At 34.3% G+C, this 26,792-nt stretch overlaps 1 protein-coding gene across 2 annotated transcripts; it reads right to left on the bottom strand.

Annotated features, from left to right (window-relative positions):
* Positions 1–7,058: 7,058 nt before the first annotated feature.
* LOC132278755 (probable inactive heme oxygenase 2, chloroplastic) lies at positions 7,059–10,980 on the bottom strand. 2 transcript variants are annotated; one of them, XM_059780635.1, is made up of 5 exons: positions 10,255–10,980; positions 9,208–9,431; positions 8,043–8,150; positions 7,835–7,932; positions 7,059–7,314 (listed from the first exon to the last, which is right to left on the bottom strand). In XM_059780635.1, the coding sequence occupies exons 1-4, from the start codon at positions 10,877–10,879 to the stop codon at positions 7,840–7,842; spliced, it is 1,050 nt and encodes a 349-aa protein (XP_059636618.1). In that variant the 5' UTR covers positions 10,880–10,980; the 3' UTR covers positions 7,059–7,314; positions 7,835–7,839. The 2 variants fall into 2 exon arrangements, with proteins under 2 accessions (XP_059636618.1, XP_059636616.1); XM_059780633.1 differs by having other exon boundaries at positions 7,798–7,932.
* Positions 10,981–26,792: the final 15,812 nt, after the last annotated feature.

Consider the following 26,792-nt stretch of genomic DNA (forward strand, 5'->3'; position numbering starts at 1 on the left):
TTCATCTACCCAAAAATAGACGAAGAAAGGAGGGAAGACAAGTGTATTATAGAAGTTTTAAATACTATCATAAATTATAAAAGTTTTTAATTACAATATTATCTTCTATAAATTACAATATTATAAATATTATTAGATATAATGGTAAATTAAATCTTTTTTTTTTCCTTCTCTCTACTACCATTGGAAATCATAAACTTATTCTCTCATCTTATTTTCTCTCCAACGGAACAAAAATAAGAACATACATAATCTCTTTTTTAGGAATGTGTTATCCCATCCTTTGTTTTTTTTTTTTTTCTTACCAAACCGGGCATTAAAAAAAAATGTAATGTGACATATAATTCATTTGGATATATGAAAGGAATATTTACCATAGAAGTAATTTACTTAGTAAGATAGTGGAAGATGAAAGATGATAGAGCACCTAGAGATATAATTGGTGGACCTTATGAAAGAAGCATATTACTTTAAGATTTATTTTTTTTTCGAAAATTAAAGCAATTTTCATTGAATAAAAGAATTTACAAAAAGGCCTTTAGGCCCAAAGATGAAGAAAGCAAGCCAAAGCTTGAGACAAGGCTAGGAACAAGCCCAACAAGGAAACATTACAAGGCTGAGAACAAGCCCAACAAGGGAACATTACAACCCAGGAAGTAACTACCAGTAACTGCAATAGCCATTGATAAAGGCTAAAAAACAATCCGGTGACATTGCAGCAGCGGCAAACCGCCGCGAGTTAGTCCGGTGGACGAGGAGGGGGTCTGCAGTAAGACGGAGAGAGGTTCCAATCCATTAGGATAGATCTGGAAGAGGAGCAGTCCCGGAGGCATCCCAATTTCAAAATTGAAGAGATGGTAGAACATATCTTCGAGCATACAATCCTTTGAGAGGCCACCTTCCTTTTGAAGATTCTGGCTTTCTCTCCTCCCAAGTATGATATACTAAAGCTGAAAACCTTAATTTCCTGTGCAGATTGACTGAGGTATTAGCTTTCCATTGAATACTTGCCCATTGAACTAGAGATTCCCAGCTCCTAATAGCTATGTGGATGCTGCACCTGTATTTGATAAAATGCCACAAAGGAGAGGTAAATGGGCAGTTTAAGAAAATGTGGTCATGGGATTCGGTGGACAAGTGACATAGAGGGCAAATATTGGTATGGCTTGACATAGATTTACTATCTAGTGTTGGCAATTTGGATTGGACTGCTAACCAAAGGATGAACTTCATTCTAGGAATAGTTGGGGATTGCCAAACAAGGTTGTGCCATGGAACATTTGGGAGATCCCTTACCAAATAAGAAACTGTGTGGCTGAATGAGTACTGTCCTGTAGGAGAAGCAATCCACCTTTTGGTGTCCCTTGTAGATGAATTAGGTGCAGGAAGGTTGGCCAATTCTGGGATAGCATTAGTGAGGAAGATGGGAAAGGCCCAGTTGTTGTTAACAATGAAGTTGTCCACTGTTATATCTTCATGTAATCCTCCCTCAGACATTAGTGACCTTGGGAACCTTAAGGATAGAGGACCCCCTGGAGCCTAGTTATCCCACCAGAAAGTAATGTCAACCCCATTGCCAATAAAATGCTTGATGAGACCCCTTGCAGTATGTCTTAATTGCAGTATTTTTCTCCAACTCCAGGAGCATGGCTGAGGGAAGTTAAGAGTCCACATGTTCCTAGCTTTGAGAAGGTGGGAATGGCACCAATTAACCCATAATCTGTTGGAGTTGTCTGTTTGTAGATCCCAGATGAATCTCAGAATGCCTTGTTAGCTATTTCCAAATTAGGGATCCCCAACCCCCTTGCAGGTTTAGGAGAACATACCTTGCCCCAAGCAACCTTCGAACCTGAAGTCTTTAATTCTGGTCCAGACTAGAGAAATCTTTTGAAAATTTTATTTAACTCATCAATTACCCCTTTAGGAAGGATGAAGATGTTGCACCAGTAATTTTGGGTAGAGACAAGCACAGACTTGATTAATTGCAGTCTACCTGCATAAGATAGAGACCTTGATGTCCAGTTAGTAACTCTGTGGGTAATCCTGCTTACCAGTAAGCTACAATGCTGAGCTTTAAGATTAGTAGAAATGAGGGGCACTCCAAGATATTTCACTGGGAGAGTTGCTGCCTGAATGCCAAGTAGATAAGAGATCTCATTTTAAGTGTGATCATTAACTCCTGAGAAATACACTGCACTTTTAGAAAGGTTGATGTCATGTCTAGACATAGAACAGAAAAGATCAAGTGCTGACTTTAGGACTGAAACTGAACAAATATCTCCATGGCAAAACAGAAGTAGGTCATCAGCATACGATAGGTGAGTGATTTTTTGCTCTCTGCACCTCCAGTGGTACTTGAAGGATGAAACTCTATTCACATAATTAGTGATGATTGAAGAAAAAGCATACATAACTAAGACAAACAGGAATGGGGAGATGGGATCACCTTATCTTAGGCCCCTCTTCCCTTTGAAATACCCTTGGAATTCACCATTCAGGGCAATGGTGAAAGATGGGGATGAGATGCAAGCATTAATCAGTGAAATAAACTTGGGAGGGAAGTTATGCAATGAGAGAGAATTAATAATGAAGTCCCACTTCACTGAATCAAAGGCCTTCTTGAAGTCCACCTTGATTGCACATCTTGCAGGAGTGCCATGCTTGTGATACCCTCTTAGTAACTCATGTGCTAGTAGTATAGGGTCTGTAATCTTTTTGCCATGCACAAAGGCAGATTGGGCTTGATCAATGAGGAGTGGCAGTGTGGATTGAAGCCTAGTTGCAAGAAGTTTTGAGATACACTTGTAGATGGTGTTGACACATGAGATAGGCTTGTAGTCATGAAGAGAGGTTGGATTCTGGCATTTTGGTACCAAGGAAATGTATGTATTGTTGACCTCTGCTAGGAGCTTTCCATTCCTGAAGAATTCTGAGATTGCTTTGATAATAGTCCTTCCCACAATATTCCAACACTTTTGAAAGAATAAGGCATTGTAGCCATCTGGACTCGGAGCTCTATCCTTATTAAGCTTCAACATACAGCTTTGAATCTCCAAATTAGATGGTGGATCCTTAAGGAAAGAGTGCATACTGGTGGGGACAACCTTGGAGATAAATAGAGCTAAGTTAGAGATGTGGTGAGTGGGAGGGGGAGATTGACCAAGCAAGGATTGGAAATGATTGACCACTTGAATTTTAATATCCTCCAAATCATGAATCATCTGACCATCATCAAGAGTTAAGGAAAAAAAAATTTCTTAAGATTCAGAGAACGTATTTAATATATGTACAGAGATACATTAATTACATAATTAAAGTTTTCATCATCATATGTGCGGAGAAAAGGGTGGGACTGGAGGGATAAGTGTCTAAAATATGTCCTGTAGTCCATATCCAAATCACAAAATAAGATATTAAATTTGAGAACAATTCTAATCATATGTTACACGACGTGTGTCTGATACCGCCATAACATTTTAATAGAAGTGTTCACGCCTCATAGGCCCAATATTTAAATCTTTAGCCAAACATGATATCTTTAAAGGGTCAAGTGCATCAAATATTCTTATAATATGCCTACAGTGTGTATCATAAACATTCTTAAAGTTTAAATTTGGTACAAATAGGTCCCTCCTAACATATTTAAGTTATAGGTTAACTAAATTTTCCTTATATACAAATTTTACATATTATTTTAAAATGCATCATTTTATGAAATGACGAAAATGATCATTTAGTACGCGAGAGGTGTAATACGTAATATAAGCATATTATAGGGGTGTTTTCTGCACTTTGTAAACTTTGTTGTTTTGAATATTTCGATCTTGACGGTTAGATTTAATTGAAACATAATTTTATCGCGATTTGAATAATATGATGAAGGTAGGTGATTGAATACTCATTTGTTTGTTTGTATTTTTCTCAATAAAGATTGAATACTCATTTGTTGCTTTGTATATATATATATATATATTTGTGAAAATATATAGAGAAAATATTTTTTTTCAAAAAGGTGAGAAAATCCTTAAAAGTGAGTTAAATATAACTAATGTGCACATAATACTCCTATGCTATGAAATTATTAGCATACGCACTTCCTTGGGCATTTTGGGAAGAATAAAAAAAGCAAAACGAGTATTTCAGCATTCTTTTATGGCTGATTTTTTATTGAGGGATGTTTCTGCACAATTTTAAAAAAATATGAATGTTTTTCGCACATTTTTTTAAATAGGAGGTGAAAGTACTACGCTGAGTATCCATTAGGACTATTTTCTGCCCCCTATATTTAAAACCAACCTTGGAGAATAAAGATTATAGGAAACTTGAAATCTACAACCTGATAAAAAATAAATATATAAAAAATCAAATCTACAAGTTTATTTCTAACACTGCGAGGTTAGAAGGGCAATTTGGCAAAAGGACAATCCTATCCTACATGATATAATATAGCATATGTTATGTGTATTGTATTATGTGGCACGATATATGATATTCTCATATTATCAGAATGTTTTTTCTTCATTCTTGTCTTCTTATTTCCTCTCTCTCCCTAATCTTTGTCTCAATTTCTCTAATTATTAACAAAATTTATATGCCGAATGGATCAATTAAAATTTTAGTATAAACTCAAATAAGTCATAATAAACAACCCGGGCAAACTCAAATAAGTCTTATAGATGCTTAATAAATCCCAAAAGTTAGAGGTTGTTTGGTTCAGTCTTTTCAAAATAATTTTCCGTTCACGTAGAACTAGAAAGCAAAAAATTACTAGTATATGATTGACAATTTTCTTTTTTGAAAATTGAATTAAGAAAAGGTCTACTTTTAAAAATAATCATTTATAATTCTCTAAAAGAAGTTGTATGTTTCAAAAGTTCCTAAAAACTGAATCAAAATATGTCCTACAATTTTATTTTATTTTATTTATTTTTGTTTTCATTTTTATTTTCGGTTTCGTTTTCATTTTCGGTTTTGGTTTTGGGAAGGTAGTATGTCCTAGAATTTCATTAGGGTTTGTCCATCAGGTTGGTGGAACCATATCATGTGCCATATATTCTTATATTCACATATAATATTATAGGGTAAAGCGCCAAAAAAAAAAAAAAAAAAAGTCAATCCTGAACTATATCCAATTTACAAATGTCTCTTGAAGTATATTTTGCACATAATATTTCCTAAATTATCACATTTTGTTGCAAAATATCCTAATACCTAGACTATTTTTAATTAAATGACCATAATGCTCTTTATTATTGAATTGTACTTAATCTATTTTTCTTATTAAAATAAATTATGAAAAAAAAAAAATCGTACTAATTTGATGACATATTTCCCATTAAATTTGCATAAATTTATCTTTAATTATTTAATAAAATTCTTAAGTAGAAAATTTTAAAACAATTTAAGTAATTTCTTAATTTTTCATTAATATATTGTATTACAAGGAAGGTATTTTTTATTTAAGCAATTTATTAAATTTTCATGAATACATTGTATGAAAAATAAGGCATTTTTTACGGTAAAAAAGTTTAAACGGAATGTAATTATTTTTAGGGGAATATATTCGTACTCTTTTTTATCCAGTTGCACTCCATTTACCTTTTTTCTTTTAAAGGAAATAATAAGAAAGTTCTTAAATTCATTAATGTACCATCACTTAATTTTTAATGTCATAACTACTCTTTATACAACTTTAACCTTTTTTTTTTTTTTTTTACCTTCTTTACTTTCCTTACTATTTATTTTTTCCTTTCTAATTATATAGTTTTTTTCGAAGGTCCTCTCAAAGAAAATAATTTATTTAATACTAATAATTTTATTTTTGAGATAATTTATTCCATAATGAGTCTATTTTTTTTTTTTGGGTACAATGAAAGGGATATTTATTTAACAAAGTTAACTTTTTTTCAGTCCTATTAAAAGAGATAATTTATTCAATAGATATAATTTTTTTTAAATCCTCTTCTTTTCGTACTTTATTTTGGAATCTTGACCAAAAAAAATAATTTCTTCAATACATATATTTTTGGGGGGTTTTAATTTCTTGTCAAAAGAGATTAAAAAAAAAAAAAAATTTGGTAAATAAAAGAGATAATTTTTTTAATGGTTACGTTTTATTTTTTTTTGTTCCGGTCAAAAAAGGCAATTTATTCAACATAATTTATTTATTTATTTTTTTTTGGTCCTGTAAAAAAAATTTATTCAAATTATTTTATTATTATTATTTTTTTTTTTTTGTATTGTCAAAATATTCATTAAAGATTAGAGATAAGGAGAGTAAATTTAAAAGGACAGTTGTGTTATTTAAAAAATTATTATTATTTAGTTGTAAAATTAGGGTTAGAATTGCCATTTCATTTAAGATTGTAGTGCAAATGTTAAAAAATGGAGTACGGATATCGTCTCCCTAATTTTTATTATAAATAGTAAAGTTTTAATAATAAGTTAATTATTTAGAAAATGTTAGTCACAAATCTTTTTTTTTTTAATTTATTTATTTATCATTTTTATGATAAATTGATAATAATAATAAAATTAAGGTAAATGGTATAATTAATATCTAGATAAGAGAAAAGATAATAAAAATAATTTAATAAGAAATGACAAATTTAATAAAAAAAAAGGTAAAATAAACTTTGGTTATAGGTTTGTCCTTAATCGTAACAAATCAATAGTTCAAGGGTAATTTGTAGATCACCCAGAAAAAACACAGCTAAAAAACATTGAACTATTTTATTGAACACATATAATGAGACATACCTCCATACAAAAACTTTGCTTTATTTTTTTATTTTTGAAACTGCCAATTGCTACAATTATCAAGATTAATCATTTAGACTGTTCATTTTTTTTTTTATTATTATTATTTGATAAGTCTATCCATTATTTCACCAACTTCTCAACCCATTCCGAAAATTTCATTATAAACTATAGCCTTTCATGCCTCATGGCAAGCCTCAAGCCAACACCAAAGCTACTGGAGTCCTTTATATCTCCAAAAAGTGTGAGTATATTTTAATGTATTGTCAGTGGTTTTCTTCAAGGCAAAGCTTCAGAAAAGAGAAAAAGAAGAAAGAGACCTGCCTCTTAATAAATAAATATAGTCATGATACACACAGGCAATTATTCCCGCTCATCCTCATAGAAGAAGTGTAACTCCACTGGAAATAATAATTTCACCACTACAAACATTGACCTGAGGTTGGAGAAGTTGGTACCTTCTTTGTACTCGTCTCGCAAGAAGTCTCGTCTATTTGGTTCGTAGACAACGCAGTTGGAACGCATTCAACATGTTCCGAACTTGGAAGATTCTACCTGCTCAAGAGTTAAATAAATAAATAAAGGTATATAAGAATTTTCAATATTTCACCTGCTTTACAAGATAACTAATGGTGGTGCAGAGAAAAAAGGTAAAAAGAACTAAATTTAAAATCATGGACGCGCAGTATTTTGAATGAAAATACTGTGCGCACTGATTACGTGATTGCATGACAATTGAACTGCATTTAAAATTCATATATAAGAGGATTGCATGACAATTGAACTAAATCAATAAAACCAAAAGAAAAAAAGAGCAAATTTCAATCTTACAGCACTGATACACGGGATATAAATTAAGACTTGTTTTTAACCACAAAGCAAGAAGAACAATTTAATTCCTATAGATTGAATTGCAATAATCTAAATGACATTTCAGCAAGATGAGATTTGTGTCACCTACTCACAACGAAAAATAAACAAACATATGTTATCAATCAATCACTCCTTGAGGTTAGACTTATCTAATTGCAGCCTTACCATTAAAATGGATTCAGATCCTTCTATCTGAACTGACCTTGCTTACAAAATAATCAAGCGGACAATCTGCCCCAGAAACCGAAATGCCTTGGTCGCTTCTCTTAAACATTTGTTTCTCTCATCTCGAGACCAGTGCTGCAACAAAAATTACACATGTAAAACAGATGATTATATTATTAACTTGTCTCCACAAAATTCCAATGCAAGTCAAATGGACATAGTGCATGGTAGTCTCAGGCATTAACCTCTCCAAGCATGTTGAGCTTCTCTCGCACACCTCTCAGTAATTCTTCCGTATTCCCGTCCCATCTGTAAAATTCCAGCTTCCTTCCTTCTAAGAGTTTTTCAGAGACCTAATAGCAACATATTAAACAAAAATAAAAAAAAGTTGGGGGAAATCCTCTTGCTATATTAGCTTACTGGGAAATATTTATTAATCAAAAAGCTTTTAGGCAGCCTCATTTTTTCAACTTAAAGACAGTTTTATCTATGAAAGGATTCAAGGCCACTCATCCACGAACAGGTGTAGATAAATGACAGGTAATAATCATATCATTACGCAAGGGCAGAAGGGATTAAAACTATATCTAAACGCACCAAAGGAGAAGGTTCTATCGATCAAAATTCCAAATTGAAAATGGATGTAAAGGGAAAATTGCAATTTTTCCTCCATTAAGACTGCATACTCAACCCAGTAATAAACAGAATGGGCGAAACCTTTTCCATCCTCGTAATATCACGTCCCTGCCTTACTTGACTTGTGGATGGCTGTAAACCTAATTCATTATGTTCAACCATTCTAACATTTCAAGCCATAGTGGTCTTAAATTTCTGATTTTTCATGTCTTTTAACAATACTTCTACACATGTTTTGCTTTAACTCTTCATATTTTTGAGGTAAAATTTCCAGCACATAGGTCTCAAGTGAAGAAACAAGAAGTATGTTCCGTAGTTCAACAAACGTAAGGTATGCAAAGAGCAGGACCATCTACGGAAGTCAAGTACTTCTCTTTTTTATTATATTTTATTTCTTTGTTATTGAGTCCTTATTGCCCACTATCAATAGAGTATATGGGGAGTGTATAACAAGGTGTTGTTTGTTAATACCTCCTCTACTTAAGGACCATAAAAGCTTCAAGGCAGGAACTTCACATTCTCAGTGATTCAGGCAAGAATTCTTCTAAAGCTCCAAAGTTCAAAGTGGTTGCACTATAAAAATTTTTAGAGACTCATACATAGAAATTCACAGTATCTATCAGAAAATTGTTAAAATATAGATCAGCAACTATCATGACACAATTTACAAGAAGATGACATATTTTGAGATGAAAAAAAAAAAGAAGTAAAATAAGCATCCAAACTAAAACACTGAATCACAAGCACTAATACTAATATGATAATGTCACGTACCTGTTTTGCAATCACTTGACCACCGGCTATGTGTGAAAAGTATATATTGTAGAAGTGGGACAGAAATAATGGGGCACTCTTCTCTGCAAGTTCCTCCAAATATTTGACATAAGTAACTCCAGGATTACTAGGTGGTGGGATCACAATATCCTGCTGGCTAAACCAGTCTAGATCTTTTGAAAGACCTCTTGAACGTTCTAGTCCGGTTTTTCTGAAGTAGGCATCTGTAGGCAGTAATAATTGTAAGACACTCGTGAGATTTGACAAGAATCCCATATGGAGACATAAAACAAGATACATACAATGTCTATACATTCATATCATTATTTGACTTGATAACCAACTCATAATACCAATATGATTGATGAGACAAAAATTCCATCTTCATTGTTAGCACCTTGTTTTTGTTCCTTAATCCCTTGTCTATAGGGGCGGATATTCCCAGTGTCACTTAGTTTGGATGTGATAAGTGATAAACTGCTGGTTCCCAATTTAATCTAAAATGCAAAATTTGAAAACTTCTTGAATAGACATAATGGATTGTGAATAAGCTCTTGCTGCATTTATTAATCGAGTTCCACTTGCAACTTAACTCATCATTTTGAATTTTGAAAATTGAATTATAAAGACCAAAGTGTGAAAATAAATACAACATGGAATGCATTTATGCCAGAATGTGGCATAATAGGCAACCTCTAAATGAATAATGAAATAATGAATACTTAGAATCATATGAAAATTACACTGAAACTGTGTTTGATATTATGAAATTTGTGTCTTGAAATTGGAATTGAAGTAAAACTGGTTTGAAACTTGAACTGATACAGTCTTCAATTTCAATTCTGAAATTCGGATTCCATGCTACCAAATTCAGTGTCATTGTAAATTCCTCCTAGTATTTATTTTACTAGCTTGGTTAACAATCATGATAAGTAAATTCCTCTATACCAATTCAAATATCAAGATGGCTCAACAAAAAGATAATACCTATGAAGAACAACAAGAACAATAAAGAGGCACGTGAATAGAATAGGAAAGGAAGCTTACAGGACACATCATCAGACTGGTCAACGATGCGCTCCACTGTGTCGAAGACGAGCTTGCTATCAACAAGGTACTTGAGAAACCCTTCCATGGTGGGTTGCCAGATCTCTCCACCATTACCACCACCACCTCCTTCTTCTTCTTCTTCCACATTCGAAATCGACCCATCATTGCCGTCAAAATCATCATCCTCATCACCACTATCGCTCTCAATTCTCTTGCCTTTGGTGTTACGGAGTCTCATGGCGACGAACCTCATCTCTTCGGTTATGCCCTTCTTCTCCCCTGGGTATTGCTTCCTGTACCTCCTCCTCTTCCTCTTCATCGGCGGAGCGTTCGTCATCGCCGCCAATTCCGCCTCCTCCAATGGCGGCGGTGATGTTGTGATGGAAGTACCGGAATTGGAGCAGCAAGAAATAAAGGGTTCATTTCGGACAATGCTTAACTTTCTTTGATTCAAATGTTGACTTGTTTTGAGCGTGAAATCGGAGAGTGAGAGAGTGGGATTGAATTGGAATTGGAATTGGAAAGAGAGGGAATGTGTCACAGTCATTGTATTCTCCACTGAAAACCCTCCTCCTAGTGTTGGTGAAGGAGAAGCACAGTACCAGGAGTATGAATTGGACATTGATGTTTTTTCTCTTCTTTTCAAATCTCCTTTCCTTTCCTTACCTGCTTGACCAACTAGAGTGGAAACCAGAGGTGTCTTATATTTAGCCCCAAATCTCTATCTCAATTAAAAGAGGGGTTATAAATAATAATGACATGTATGATGTACCTCCTTCCAATATCTATGAGTTATTTTATTTTATTTTTATTTTTTATTGTTAATCCATAGTTAATTTACTTACCGTATGAAAATGAATGTTATATGGATTATATAGTTGCATGAAAAAAAAAAAAATTATATAGTTACATTTAATATCAACATATATTTACAGTTGGTCAATATCAGTCAACTTCTAAATTCTTGTTCTTTCCAACAAAAGGTTTTTAATATATATTTATATAAGTTAATTGACGATGATTACAGACGATCAATCATTTTTTTTTTTTTTTTTTACATTCTATAATACTGTCCACTTTGGGTTATACTGATGATATTATTAGCTTTGGCTTCATTTGAATACTAGAGAGAAAAGAAAGGATTATGAAAGAAAAAAAAAAATAGATATAATTTATATTCATGTTTGGATAAATAGAAAAGAAAAAAAAGGAATGAATAATATTCTTGTTTGGATAACAAAAAGGAAAAAAAAAAAAAATGAATGAATAACAAAAAGTAAAAAAAAAAAAATGAATGAATAATAATTAAATTATCATCTTACCTTTTTTTGTAGGGTTAGTAGGGCAAATCATTTCCCCAATCGCCTCCTTATTTATTTATTTATTTTGAAGCAATTTACTAAATTACGTTCACCTTTGTCAAATCACAATTTGCTTTTAGCTCCCTTTATCTCTATAAATAAATAGATGATTGTAGATATAGATATATAAATATGTGCCTGTAGATATAAAACTCTCTCTTAAATATATGCCTGTAGATATGTAACTGCAAACTACAAAATCTACAAGAATCAGAAGTTCAAAAACCATATATTTAAGTTTATCTATCTGTCTGCACAAGAATCAAAAGTTCAAAACCTATTACCTATATCAAAACCCATATCGGCGTATCATTTTAGATTGTTCAAAAAATCAAAACCTATATTTATCAGTTTCCATCGCCCACTGTTCCAGTTCGGGTTCGCCGTTCGCAAGCTTCAGCCGCTAGCCCGTTGTCACTTAACTCTCAATCTTGCCCCCTCTCTCTCAAGGCTACTTTTGTCATTAGCTTCAAATCCCTCCACATCTTGTCAATTTTAAAGGGATACAATATGAGGATTTGGAGGGATAGTATCATTTCTTGTCTATTATATTTTTTTCCATCCAAATACACTAGTCACTATCCTTCCCTTTCTTTTCTCTCCAAATCCCTCTAAATCCCTCAATCCAAACGAAGCCTTTGGGTCTGATTCTGCACAGATTTTATTTTTATGTTTTATCAAAAGGCCTCGTACCATTCTAAGTGATGTGAGATTGTGTAACGTGTAAACATCCTCGTTCGCCACACTTCTGTCTAGGCTATTACTATGATACCATTTTTTACAACCTAAATTGTGGCAACCTATGTGGGCGAGTGTGATGTGGGGGTGCAAATAATCACTGGGTGAGTTACCACACTCACAAGCTACATGTTGCACAACCCTACATTGCTTCGTAAGGTAAACATAAAGTATTTACATGTATTAGTTACATCTCCAAATGGTATGAGACCTTTTAGTAAAATTCAATAATAAAATTATGCGGGCTCAAGCCTAAAGCGAATAATATCATACCATGTTATGGGGTGGACTGTTAAAAATGGCATCAGAGCCTCACCCAGCCGAAATTGTGCTAACGAGGACATCGAGCCTCTTCGAGGGTGGATTATGGCGATCTTGGGGGCGGGTGTGAGGCACTGGCAAGCTACCATGCTAGCAGGCTATTGGTATACGATCCCACATCATCTAGGTACGGAAAAGGTAGGATTGGTAATCTTTAAATGGTATAAGATCTTTCAGTATAAAATCTAAGAACAAAACTATGCGGGCTAGGCTCAAAGTAGTGGTGGAGTGGATTGTTACATATACAATTTTATTTTAAGATATTTTGGCACAAGTGTTTTAAATATTTATATATTTATTTACTGTAGTACCATGTGTTGATATGATCATGTAAGATGTTTAGTATTAAAAAGATGCAATGATTTATAGTAGAATTCAAGACAACTATTACGATGAGGTGCATCTCATGATCGTTTTTAATATTCTACATGTGTATTTCTATTCCTTTCTTCTCTGTTGCCATCAATGGTGAGATGTGTGGCTTTATCAACTATAATAGAGGTATTAGGTAAGGAACCCTCTCTCTCCATACATCTTTATTCAGTGTATGGAAAGTTTAAATGGCTTATTCTCTCAGCAAGTTAGTAAAGATAATTTTGGTTTTCATTGGACATGTGAGGAGGTGAACCTTACTTACCTATGCTTTGCTAATGATTTATTTGTTTTCACTGATGGATCTACTCAATCTGCTAGAATAGTTTAATTTATTTTCTAAGTTTTTTGGTTTATACCCTAGTGTCTCTAAAAGTGGAGCATTCTTCAGTGGCATTCCCAAGTCTAAGAAAACTTATATCTAGAACACTATGAGCTTTACTGAGGGTCTCTTCCTGTCATGTACCTTGGAGTGCCTCTCTTAACAACGAAACTTAAAATAAATGACTATAGAGAGCTTTTGAAAATGATAATTGTCAAAGCTAGGAGCTTTTAATTGGCTCTCCTATTCTAGTAGACTTCAGCTATTTAAGTCCATCCTTTTCTCTATACATGTGTATTGGTCTTCTATGTTTATTCTGCCAAAGATAGTTGTTGATTTTGTCAATCAGACTTTAATGAGACTCCTTTGGAAAGGTTCATCTCTTGACAAAGTTGGCTATAAGGTTCCTTGAACTGATATATGTGCCCTTTATCTTTGAAGGTGGGCTTGGGGTTAAGGACCTACATGCTTAGAATATGGCTATATTTTGTAAAAACATATGGATTTATATTTATCTTTTTAGAGAGAAGAACTTTTGGGATGTCAATATTCCTGCCTCACCCTCTGGTGCTGGATGCGAATGTTGTTACTTAGAGAGTCTCTCAAACTCCCGTTCAAATACACCATTAAGTCCCTTTATTGTATGATCTATGGCTCCCTGTGGTGCTATTGGTAGTTCTAAGGGACACAAAGTTGTCTATGAGTCTTGGATCCCGAAAGAAGCCAAAGTTGCTAATATTCTTTCAGATATGGGTTGGTGTTGAAAGCTAAAGCTAAGTCTTAAAGAGAAGAAGAAGGAGAATAATTGATTGTATCTATTATTTCATATTCCAAAAGGATTATTACAATAGGTATGTACAATATTATCCAGAACACAAAATAAAGAAGGTGGTGGGTGAGTGCAAAGCAAGAAATGTATCTAGACATATTGTGTGTCTATATAAATACACTGTGTGTAAAATATGAAAGTTATAATCATATCCCTAAATAAGGAATTGTTGACTACGAGTTGTATTCAAAACTCTCCACCTCAAGCTGGACAGTAGATGTCAACGACTCCTAGCTTACTGCAAATAGAATCAATAGCATGCTTGGAAAGAGCCTTAGTAAAAATATCTGCTAACTGTTTACCAGACGATATGAGTAGAGTCACAATTTCTTTGGAAGTCAACTTAAAATGAATGAAAAGACAATCAACCTCAATATGTTTGGTTTGCTCATGGAAAACCAGATTACTGGCAATGTGAATAACTGCCTGGTTATCGCAATAGAAAAGAGATGGGTCTTAAACAGAAAGCCCGAATTCTTGTAACAGAGTTCTTAACCAAGTTAGCTCACAGGAAGTGTGAGCCATTGCACGGTACTCAGCTTCAGCACTTGATCGCGCCATAACTGACTGCTTTTTACTTTTTCAAGTGAGTAAATTGCCTCCTATGAAAGTATAGTAACCGGTCGTTGATCGTTTGTCTAAAGGAGAACCTGCCTAATCAGAATTAGTATAACCCTCGATACCCAAATATCCAAATGACTGATAAAGAAGACCACAACCCGGAGTTCCTTTGAATGCCTAAGAATCCATAGAACTGCTTCCATGTGAGGGACTCATGGGCTGGCCATAAATTGACTTACAACGCTAACTGTATAGGCAATATCTGGTTGAGTAATAATTAGATAAATCAGCATACCTACAAGTCGTCTATACATCTCTGGATCATCAACCAAGTCACCAACATCAGGAAATTGCTCAAGATTAGTCTCCATGGGTGTTGCAGCAGGTTTAGAGCCAAGATAAACTAGTATCCTTTAAGATACTGCAGGTTTAGAGCCAAGATAACTAGTATCCTTTAAGATATCAAGAGTATATTTTCTCTGAGATAAACAGATGCCTTTCTTTAGTCTTACAACCTCAATACCAAAAAAATAGCAGAGCTTGCCCAAGTCTTTAGTGAGAAAATTCGAACCCAAATGATGAATCACGGTCTGAATCCCCTTATTGTCACTCCCAGTAATGACGATATCATCCACATAACCACCAAAATTATAATGCCACGCTTTCTCTTTTTAAAGAAAATCGAATGATCAACTTGGCTTCTAGTCATGCCATTTGCAACCACTCCCTTGCTAAATTTATCAAACCATACACGAGGTGAATGTTTGAGTCCATAGTCATGTCATGAGTAACCACTACCTTGCTAAATTTATCAGACCATGCATGAGGTAAGTGTTTGAGTCCATAAATAAACTTCTTAAGGTGACAAACACACTCTCCCTTGGACTCAAACTTAAGAGGTTGAGCTGTGTATACTGTGTTAGTAAGATCGCCGTGAAGAAAAAACATTTTTTTCATCAAGTTGATGGAGAGGCCAGTCAAGATTGGCAACAAGAAAGATAATTATATGAATGGAGTTCATCTTAGCCACGGGAGAGAGTCTTAGTATAGTCAATACCATAGGTCTGTGTGAAACCCTTTGCAACAAAGCGAGCCTTTAAATGATCAACAATGCCATCAAGATTTTGTTTCACTGTGAAAACCCAACGATAACCAACAAAATGAGCACCTGCAGGCTTTGGCAGTAAATCCAAGTATGATTCAATTATAAGGCATGCATCTCTTCTTCCATAGCTTTTCGTTAGCTAAGATAGGTAAGAGCTTCCCTGTATGACTTAGGAATAGTAATAAATGACAAGGATAAAGAAAAAACTTTAAAGGAAGATGACACATGGTTATAAGACACAAAATGAGATATAAAATGATCAATACAAACCCTTCTACCTTTGTGAAGTGCAATTGGAAGATTAAGATCAGACTCAGAAAGATGATTAGTCAAATCTGTAGGCACCGAGGAAAATGGTAGAGGATGCAAGGAAGGTTCTACCTGTTCAACCGCTAGAGCAAGTGGCATAACAGATTCATCCTGGGTAGTGGTAGGACAAGGAGAGGTATTCTTGCGATATCACTGAGTATAAGCTCGAGTAGTTGGAGGAATATCACGAACTGGATGTCCATTTGGCTAGCCGCCTTAGAATAATATCGAACACAAAGAATGTTACATTGGCACACACAAAATGTTTTCTAGAGAAGGGCTGTAACACCTGTATCATTTTTTAGTGTAAGAATAACCCAAAATTATACATTTATGAGCTCGAGGGTCAAGTTTATCCCATCTTGGATTTTAATTATGTATAAAACAAACGCACCTAAACATTTTTTGAGGAATGGGAAAGAGGTCTTTGCCAGGAAACATCATCTGAAAAGGTGATTTTCCTTTTAGAACCCAAGACGACATTCTATGCAATAGATATGCTGTAGTAAGTGTTAGGAAACGTGCAAGTTTTTAAAACTTTTCGAGGGATTTTAATTCATAGATCTTGATTCATCAAATAGAGACAAGTTTTATGTAAAAATAAAACATGATGTATCATTCAATTAAAAGATTGAATACTTACATCAAGGTTTGAGTAAACCTTAGATCTCTCCTCTAAAGTGAATGTTCTCACTTATTGTAGATCCCTTTTGCTAGACACCTTTCCCATGGATCTCCATATTCTTGATAATGTTATTGCCTTTAAGAATCACTCATAAGCCTCCATGAATGACCTTGGAAAACTAGGCTTGTGGGAGCCTCCATTAGATGAAAACACTAACCCTAATTTTCTAGAGAGAGAAAATTTATTCCTTTTTACTTCTTTCCAAAAATCACACCCAAAAATATACATAGACCATGTATATTTATAGGCAATAAAAAGATAAAGAAAAGGAAACAACAAATCCTTCTCAATCTATACTTCACATGTCTCAAATCTAATATGATTCCAATATCAAGTTGGGCTATGAGTGAGAATCCATTGGGCCTATTATTTTATTGGCTATAATGAATTAATAATTGGCCCGGTCCATGGACCCAATTCAATTAATTCATAAATTAATTTCTACTCCACTAAAAAAAAATTAATTGAACTCCAATTAAATAATAAATAACCTCTAAGTCAATATCGCACTTTGACCCCTCTATGCATAATTAGTTATCGGATAAATAAAGCCATCAATCCGACTACTTAATTAATATATTTATTTTGATATCTTTGATTATTTCTGGCTCGATCACTATAAAACATTTGTTTGACAAAAATAATAATTTAAATAAATAAATATATAATAAATCATTTTGTCTAAAAACACACGAAGGCCTTCGAATTTACTTTGTGATCAACCATAATCAATATAAAATAAATACAAGTAGTAATGATGCAAATATTGAAAATATAACCCTCTAACTATTAATTACATAACTACCCAAAGTGTCGGTCTAAGAATCCCGAAGAATCCGCCGAACAAATCAAAGTAATTATTAATTAATACAAGAGTCTGTACTTTTCTCATGCTTAAGAGTCAAATGCCATGACGGTGATAGGGAGCAATTGCATACGATGGCTCTCGCAATATATCTCAACCTAACGCGGATCCAGTTCAAGTCTTAATTAATTATGAGTCCATCCATAATTACCGACTATGAACAATTTATGATTACTATTTATATACCATGCATTGATCGCCATCACATACATATATATAAATATCTCTTGTAATCAAATGGACACTATCAATTCTATAATGAATCGAAACATAATACATTGAATTTACCAATTGTATAAAGCATAAATATTTCAGAAACGTTAGGAACATATGTCACTATAATCCAGATAGGAATTTGCTATGCCAGGGCATATAAATCCCAACAGTAAGAACTGTATCTCCCTAAAAAATGTTAAGGTATATTCATTTGAATCATTACAGCCCGAGCAATGGCAAGAATTGGTCTGTTCTTTCTTTCAGCAATCCCATTTGTTTGGGAGTATCAACACAAGAAGTTTGATAGGTAACCCCTCTAGAGTCATAATTGTTGAAAGAGAGAATCTTTATATTCAAGAGAATTATCAGATCGAAGAATATGTAACTTAGCATTCAACTGATTAGTTATTTTAGCATAAAAAGATTAAACATATCAAAGGCTTTAGAGCAATTTTTAAGAGCATATAACCAAGTTAAACGATAATAGTCATTAATAAAAGAAACAAAATAACGGGCACCAACTAATCCAATAATTCGGGCTGGACCCCAAACATAAGAATGAACAAGTTCAAAAGGGCATAAACAAGGTCCATCAATCCAAAGTCTAAAAGAAGCCCTATGATGCTTGCTAAGTTCACATGTTGTATAATTAACATTAAAAAAACTAGGTAAGGAAGGAAACAAATGCCAAAGACTGTTAGACAAAGGATGCCTAAGCCGATAGTACCACTGAAACAGAGAAGTCGAGGTATGGAGCGCAGACGAAATACGCGAACAAGATGGTTGAAATTAGTAGAGCCTATCCTTTTCAAAGCCCCCTACCAATCATCATCTTCGTCTTTAGATCCTAAAAGACACAATGAGTAGGATAAAATGTTACTGAGCAATCTAGGGCAGAGGTAAGTTTACGAACTGATAACAAATTAAAGGGAAATTAAGGTAGATATAATACAGAAGAGTATGTTAGACTAGAGTTGCTAACAGTACCAATTCTTTAGACTAAAGACTTGGTACCATTAGCTATCGTGACAAATGAGGGAGAAGTTATACGAGAAATATTAGACATAAGAGAGGGGTTACCTGCTATATGATCTAAGGCCCCAAAATCAATGGTCTAAGGTGTACTGAGTAAAGAATGAAGGCAAGTATTACCTAAATCGACAAAAGTGACTGTGGAAGTGGATGAAGGATTAACAAGCTTAAAAATTGAATCATACTTAGCCTTGGAGTAAAAACCTATTCTTTAGTAGTAGGATTAGTGTTCTTCCCATCAACCACAGCTTGATTTGCCCATGCAAGCTTGCCATGAAGTTCCTAACAAAAATCAACATAATGAATGGTATGACCACAATGTGTACATGTCATGCCACCATAACCACCTTGGCCACTATAACCACCTCGGTTACCATGAGCACCTCTGCTAGTGCGTGAATGACCACGTCCTTCTCGGCCACCATATGAATTATCATATCGCTGGGGAACTACAAGGGCGAAACAATCCTCATTTTCTATAGTAGAAGAGTGGATTGAGGCACGTCGAACCCGAGAAAAGGTCTCACTAGCAGTTGGTAAGTCTTTACCCGAGAGAATCTGAGAACTAATGGGAGTGAGTTCTGGCTGAAGTCCAGAGAGAAATCTTGCTACCCGAAATTCCTCTCTATATTGTTTCTTAGTCTCTAAATTTGTAGTCAAAGGCTGATAAACATTAAGTTCTTCCTACATACCTTTTAGTTCTAAATAATATTCTTCAACCGAATGATCACCCTGTTGAAGAGAAAATACATCTTGATATAACTGGTAGATCCGAGAAATATTTTTTTTCTTAACGAGTACATTTCTTTGAGAGTATTGATGAGCACTGAATATTGCATATTTAAACACCTAAATATACGTATGTTAAGGCCTAAAATAATACTTCTATCCATTGTTAGACTGATTTATATTTAATGTGTGTTTATAGGTACTTTCCCAGAGAAACGGTTAAAACCGGAACTTTATAATGAAAAGACTGATATCGAAGCTTATAAAGTCGTTGCCGATCATTTAAAGCAAGCCGAGAGCTTAAATGGTGAAGTTTGGAAGAATTCAAGTACCAAAGCTCAAGCCTAAGTCCTGAGGCTCGACCCTGCAAGAAAAAGAAGAAAAATCAACAAGGCATTGAAGCTCGAGCCTTGTACCTTTAAAGCTCGAGCCTTACTCAGTGTTGCTCGAGCCTAACCTTAGGGTGCTTGAGCCTTGTCCTTCAAGCTTGAGCATAAGGCGTCAAAATTTGAAGAGTTGTTTTTAAAGGAAGAATTAAGCTCCCAGGGCCTCGTGCCAGACCTTAAGGATCGAGCACCATCATTCAAAGCCTGAGCCTTGAGTACTTAAAGCTCGAGCTTGGGACCTAAAGCTTGAGCCCTATGAAGCTTAGATCGAGTAATGTTAAAAGAAGAGAATCCCAAATATTCTAAGTGTTGAAGGAAAAGATGCTTCGGAAAATAGTTGAAGAAATTTGACTGAGTGCAAAAGTAAAGATTGAGCACCATCTTTTGAAGCTCGAGCAATAAATCATTGAAGCTCGAGCCTTGTTCCCAAAGTTCGAGCATAAGCTCTAAAGCTCGAGCTCTACTTCTTAAGCTCGAGCCTTCCATTACAGATCAGATTTAAAGTTACGGGATTATTCTTTTCTAAGTCGTATTTCACTCCAGATGGGCCAAAAAACCTAAAAGCCCACCAAACCTTTATTTTCTTCTATAAAAGAAGGCACAGGCCTTGATAGAAAGAGTCTTTTTTTCTCGTATTATTCAGAAGACTGATACTATGGTGGTGGCTTTTAGGGTTTCCATAACCTTAAAAGGTGACGATCCTGAGAATAGAAGTGCCGTCTGTGACGATGAAGACGACTACAACACAGATGATATTCGGCATCATTATGAGTAGCTACTTCCTCTCTTAGGGCACTGATGTAACCCAATCTAGTACTATGGTTTGATTATTTTAACTCTAGGTTATTTTTAATATATATTATGTTTATGATTACATGACTATAAGCAATTGAGACAACTCAATTGGATTTTAATGTTTTAAATAGTTTTCGAATTGTTATTACCTTTTCTTATATATAACTGTTCGTATTCTATTCTCAACCCATTCTTATTGGACTGTATCTGGCAGAGCCTTGCCAGACATAAGAATGGAGGTCATGTAATGGTGTTCCAATGTTTTTTATAAATAGATGTTTTCATAGTCTATGCTTAGGAAAGATAGATTGTTTACAAAATTAGTTAAAGTAGTTAGAGTAGGTATGTGGATAGTCCATGCTAACTGCAAATAGTTTATAGTTAAATACAATTTATAAAACATCTTTCTTCAAAACCCGAATTGAATGAATGTTATTGAGTTTAATTCATTTGAAATATAATTTGTTAAATCCCCAGAGTTGAAATAGTTAACCATAGTATGAAGATTGTGGTGAAGTCAAAGCCCTAAGACCTCTCTCTCTGTGTGATCACTTTAGTTTAATTTTAATTTAATTTTAGTTTATAATCGTGACAACCAATCAATCAATTCAACCAATTACCTGTAAACCAATAAAGATTAGTTAAAAGCAAAACAAAATACATTCATCTCCCTGTGGGTTCGACACCCTCTCTATAGTACTATCCTACAAAGATTTGTGCTATTGCAAGTGGTTATTTATTATTGAAGTAAAAACTGACACAACAATTTTTTGTGCCGTTACCGGGGAGATTTGTTTATTAGTTTAGTTTTTAATTAGTTTTATTTTTGGTTTACTAGTCTTCGGACTTTCTAATATCTCACCTTAATTTTGTGCAGGAAAGTAGCAGTGCGAACAAAGACACTTAAGGGATAAAAATTTTCGGTTTATAAAACCTTCTGTGAGTTTTGTTATTTTCTTTTACTTGAAATTTTTTATTTTTGTTACTATTAGGGTTAGTGGAATTAGTGCATGTTAACTAGCCATACTCAGTCAAAACCTTTAGTGCATGATTCTGAAATAGAGAGAACTTTTAGTCAATTAAGAAAACTTTAAAAGCATTTAAATTCAATAGGAAGTTCATCTAATAACATGGCTGATAATCGTGATGCGTCGGGTAATGGTAATGGCAATGATAATGGTAATGGTAATGAAGAACGGGTGCCACCTGTTCCTCTACAACCACAATTGAGGAATCATTTTATTCCAACCACATACACTTTCCCTTCGTGCTTTGTATTTCCTGATGCTGATACAACCCATTATGAGATCAAGCCTGCTATGATCCAAATACTTCCTACCTTCCATGGGTTTGCAACAAAAGATCCTTATACGCATTTGGATGTAATTTTGGAATCATGTTTGACTACCAAGTTGACCACTCTTACCAATGATTCATTCAGGATGCTGATAAGTGCTCAAATGTGATGCATTTTAGCACCCAAGCTAGGGTATTTTAGTCCATTCATCTATCTTACTTTCATGTCTTAGATACTTATTTGTGTTTTTGCCTATTTTAGGTTAATAAAGTTCAAACAGGCTAATAAGAGCCACTTAGCTCAATTCTGGAGCTAAGGAGCAAAGTTGGAAATAAGCCAAGAAAATGCACCAAAGGAGCTTCGATCGATCGAAGGGAATCCCGATTGATCGAAGAGGTTTACAATCGATCGAGATGAGGTGGTGCCAGCTCAGCCAATTGGATAAGACCAGGAAGATATTTTGATGCCACGTCAACTTCGATCGATTGAAGCTAAGTGTTGGATCGATCGAGAATCCTCGATCAATCGAAAATTCTGCTAACAGTGAGCTGTCTAATTCTCAAGCTCGCCGATTTCTACCTAACTTGTGTAGCTGCGAATTTCTTCCAATCATAGGCTGTATTTCTGACTTGGTGCCTGCTCAAAGTAGTATGTAATTGATTTACTGAACCATATTGTAAATCATCATCATAGCGATATTACCAATTATAGAAAAAATATTCCTCTCTCTAGAACTAGGGTTTTGGGAAGAAAGTAAGGATGAAGATGATGATACCAACCTCCAAGCTAGCCCTTGAGGGCTCCATGACCACTTCAATGAGTGGCTAAATCCTTCTCTTGGGGCTAGTATCAGCCCTTAGGCTTGTTCCCTAAACCTAGCTTTTATGTATTTTTGGGGATTTTAGTTGTAATAGATGTTTTGACTATGAATAAATATAGATCTTGTAATTTACTTGATTTGTGGATTAATGCTTTCAATTGATCATTTCGTTCTATTCATATGTCTATGTATGCTAGAAATGATGCTCATGTTTTTGTCTCTAGATTTAATGAAATTGATGCATGTCTATATGTGTTGATGATGTTAATCTAGTGATGGTCAAGGCATGGTGCTTAATTGAACACTCTTGTGATTTATTTGATGGTTCATACTTATTTGTTGATGGATTGTGCCACATCTCCAGTTTAATTAGTTTAATTTTCATGTCTCTAGCTTAGTTGTAGTGTAATTACTTTAATTTCTTAGGTAGGTGGACAATCCATTCTTATTGTTTGATGTTCCATAATTATGATGTAATAACCCAGTCATTTGCCTTCCTTTCCTTTTTTCTTGAAATTTTACGAATGAATTTTTTTCATTTAATTTTCTTTTCTGAGCTCTATTTCGTGTCGCTTAATGTCATCTCGAGTGCTCGGAATTGGTTTTTAAGACTCTTTTATGTGAATTGACAACTTCCTTTGAGGACCGAATCACTTTCGCATTTTCACTTTTCGGACACTATTCGTCTTTCGTCCTTTTCCCTGTTTTGCCTTTTTCCCTATTCTGTCTTTTTCCCGTTTGTCATATTGTTGGCACAACCTCACTTCTCATGCTCGGAGTTGGTTTTTCACTTCACATGCCTTCATCTTGAGTGGTTTCCTTGAAATACGTATCTTTATTTTTGCAATAAAATACTTTGGTTGCTCCCGGTGTCCATAAGAGCATGGATGCACAATTCTTCAGAATCTTTTTCATTTCTTGGGGTGTTTTTCATAAATATCTTTTGAAGATATTTTATTTCAGGGGTATCTAAGAAAATTTTTTTTGGAAGATATTTTCATTTTGGGGCAGTTTCGCAGTTAACCCTTTTTGTAGGGGTCATTGTGCAATTAACGAAAGTTATTGCAAAATACCTCGTCTGGAGCCTGGATCCTCATACAGGATTCATTTTCACATTTTGTTAAGTCGTGAACTCTTAGAATTCTGTTCTAGTCATTTTTCTCCAGTTTTAGAGTTTCTGGACCCGGTTGCTGCCGAAATTGTTCGGGGCATAACTTTCTGCTCAGGACTTAGTTTTTAACGCCGTTTCTTCTGTTGTTCATATTTTCTCATTTTAAATCTTTTTTGTTCACGGAGTTTTGCCATTTGAGCGCGTTTGCTTAAAATCCACTTTTCCGGACCTGGCGGGACCCTTTCGGGGTAGTTTTTGAGACTTACTATAAATAGGATGCCCTAAAGTGAAAAATCAGATTTTGGTCATCTTCCCCACCTCTCTTGGCCGGATCTCCTAGCAGCAATGGCTGCCACTTTCTCTCTCCTCCTTTGGTCCACTTTTCCTTGGTAGAAATCCTTCGGCCTTAACATTTATTGTTTCCCTCGACGTGCTCTACCTTTTGGCCTTATTAGAATTCATTTCCTACCATTTCTTGAGTTTGGGTTAAGAGTCAAGTTTGGATTTTCATGGGGCTTCTTGGAGATTCATATAGATCGTGTTGTCCCCGACAGAACCTAGGAGTTTCGACGGATTCGGAGCCGTTTCAATTCGGTGGGGATTTGGGATTTTCATCCCAAATTGAGGTAGGAGGTGTTATAGGTTTAGTTCTTGTTACATAACATGCTATTGATGCTTATACAACTTGATTGCATGCTTAAATATGAAATCTAGAGATTTTATTATTTAATTTTCTTGTATTGGATTTGATTTTCCCGGTTGCTTATGACTTGTTTTAAACATGTAGCATGGTAATATAATGCTCTATAATATGGTCATTGACATATATTAAATTGAGGGAATTTGAACAAGTATTAAAGATTTTATTTAATATTTATCTTGAATAAAATATTAAATCATATGGCCTTAACTAGCTTAAAATCAATATCTGTTAGCATATTAAATTAGGCCTTAGCATGCTCTCCAACATAGTTGAATTTGAAAGTGATTGGAGGTGTTTTGAAGATTAGTAATTATTAATTAATTTAATTAATTAATTTGCCCCCTAGTGCACGATTCACTCTATTTGAATTCCGACTTGATATTCTTGATTTACATGCCATATACCTTTACATATATTTGATTTGGAATATTCGATTAGGTTTTGAAACTTTTTATTTAATTAAATTCCATGTTTAAGATTTAATCCTCATTGTGATATACAACTTGGAATTGAATTATGGCATGCTAGAAAATTAAGCTTAGGTATAGTTGTTCACATATATTAAATTGGAATTAATTGCATGAGAATTGCAACTTTTAATTTATATTTAAATTTGGTGAAAGGTTAAGTCACATGGTCTTAAATTGAATGAAATAAACTTGTAATGTGATATTACATTAGTCCTTGGCATATTCTCTAAGATATGTTAAATTGAAAGTATTTGGTTAAGTTTGAAAACCTAGAGATTTTAATTAAAAGAATTAACTAAAATCTATTTTGTGGTCCCATTAGGTTAATTAAGGTTTTAACTTGATATTTGTTTTGATCATGACTTGTTTACTTGCATGTATTAATTTGGGACTATTTGAAGTTGTTTGAGAACCTTGGGATTTAAATTAACATGATCTAATTAAAGTTCTACCTTGTTGTTGTATTTAAACTCATGAGCTTATGATTTCAATATTGAATATATTGTTATCTTGCGTAATGATTTGCACACTTCATATTTAACATCATTCATACATAGCGTGTAACGAATCGCACACTGAAGATTCGACATTCATCATATCATATTAGTTGTGGATTTAGAGCATGTATTATATGAGTTTCCAAATTTGGTTGTGCTTGGTAGATAGTTGATTATCTTGCATATTCCTGTTGATATATGCGTTGTTACACAACTTGTTGATTTTGGAAACTTGGGAATGTCGTTGTTTGGCTATGGCTAGGACGTGGTTCTAGTATGGGGGATAGTCCCGCTATATAGTCTAGTACGCACATAGGGAGGTTACCCATGGGCTAGTAACCCTAAAGTAACTATGTTGTCGGTCTGATCCGGCATGACGTCCGAGTATCCACTTTGGTTGATTTCGCATTTCATTTTCAAGTTGATAACTAGATGATGTTGTAACTTGTTGTTTCTTATTTGTCATTCCATTTTAAGTTACAGGATGTTAACTTTGCAAAATTATGTTTTATGCGTTGTATTGGAAGTTCCAATGTTGGTTAAATTGTATCGATATTGAAAATCGTGTTTTGACGTTCTAATAAAGCTTAGGATTGATCCTATTGATTCATTTATAACATAGACGTTAGGTGGCATGAACCACTACTGTTAATTTGTGCTTTAGATTCTAAGTTGATGGCTTTGAGAACTTAAACCTTGTTGCATTGTATAACATGCTCTTTTGTTGTTGAATTGCATGGATAATGTGATTCTTGTTAACTTGTATTCAAATATGCTTTTGTCATGTTGTATGGATTACTCTAGACCTAGTTCAATTGTATTGAAAATGCAATTCATGTTAATATAAGCTCAAGCATTCTTCTTGTCGTGTTCTTTGGATTATCCCAACCATGATTCGTTTCATACACGTATGTATACATGATTCTTGTTGCTTAGACTCTAAGGTAGCTTAGGATGCTCCCCGAGTCTCACCTGGACATAGACGTTAGGTGGCATAAGCCCCTTTAACAT

This window comes from Cornus florida, unplaced genomic scaffold, assembly GCF_030987335.1.
Source record: "Cornus florida cultivar Cherokee Brave unplaced genomic scaffold, ASM3098733v1 CherokeeBrave_3.0.0_Hap2_Chr10, whole genome shotgun sequence".
Taxonomy (NCBI): Eukaryota; Viridiplantae; Streptophyta; class Magnoliopsida; order Cornales; family Cornaceae; genus Cornus; species Cornus florida.

Excerpts from the sequence above, each read along its gene's own strand:
- LOC132278755 (XM_059780635.1), bottom strand. The coding sequence starts at position 10,879 with ATGTCCAATTCATACTCCTGGTACTGTGCTTCTCCTTCACCAACACTA. Across the intron at positions 9,432-10,254 it reads CCAGTCTGATGATGTGTCCT|ATGCCTACTTCAGAAAAACC; the intron begins GTAAGCTTCCTT and ends TACTGCCTACAG. Across the intron at positions 7,933-8,042 it reads AGCTCAACATGCTTGGAGAG|CACTGGTCTCGAGATGAGAG; the intron begins GTTAATGCCTGA and ends TTTTTGTTGCAG.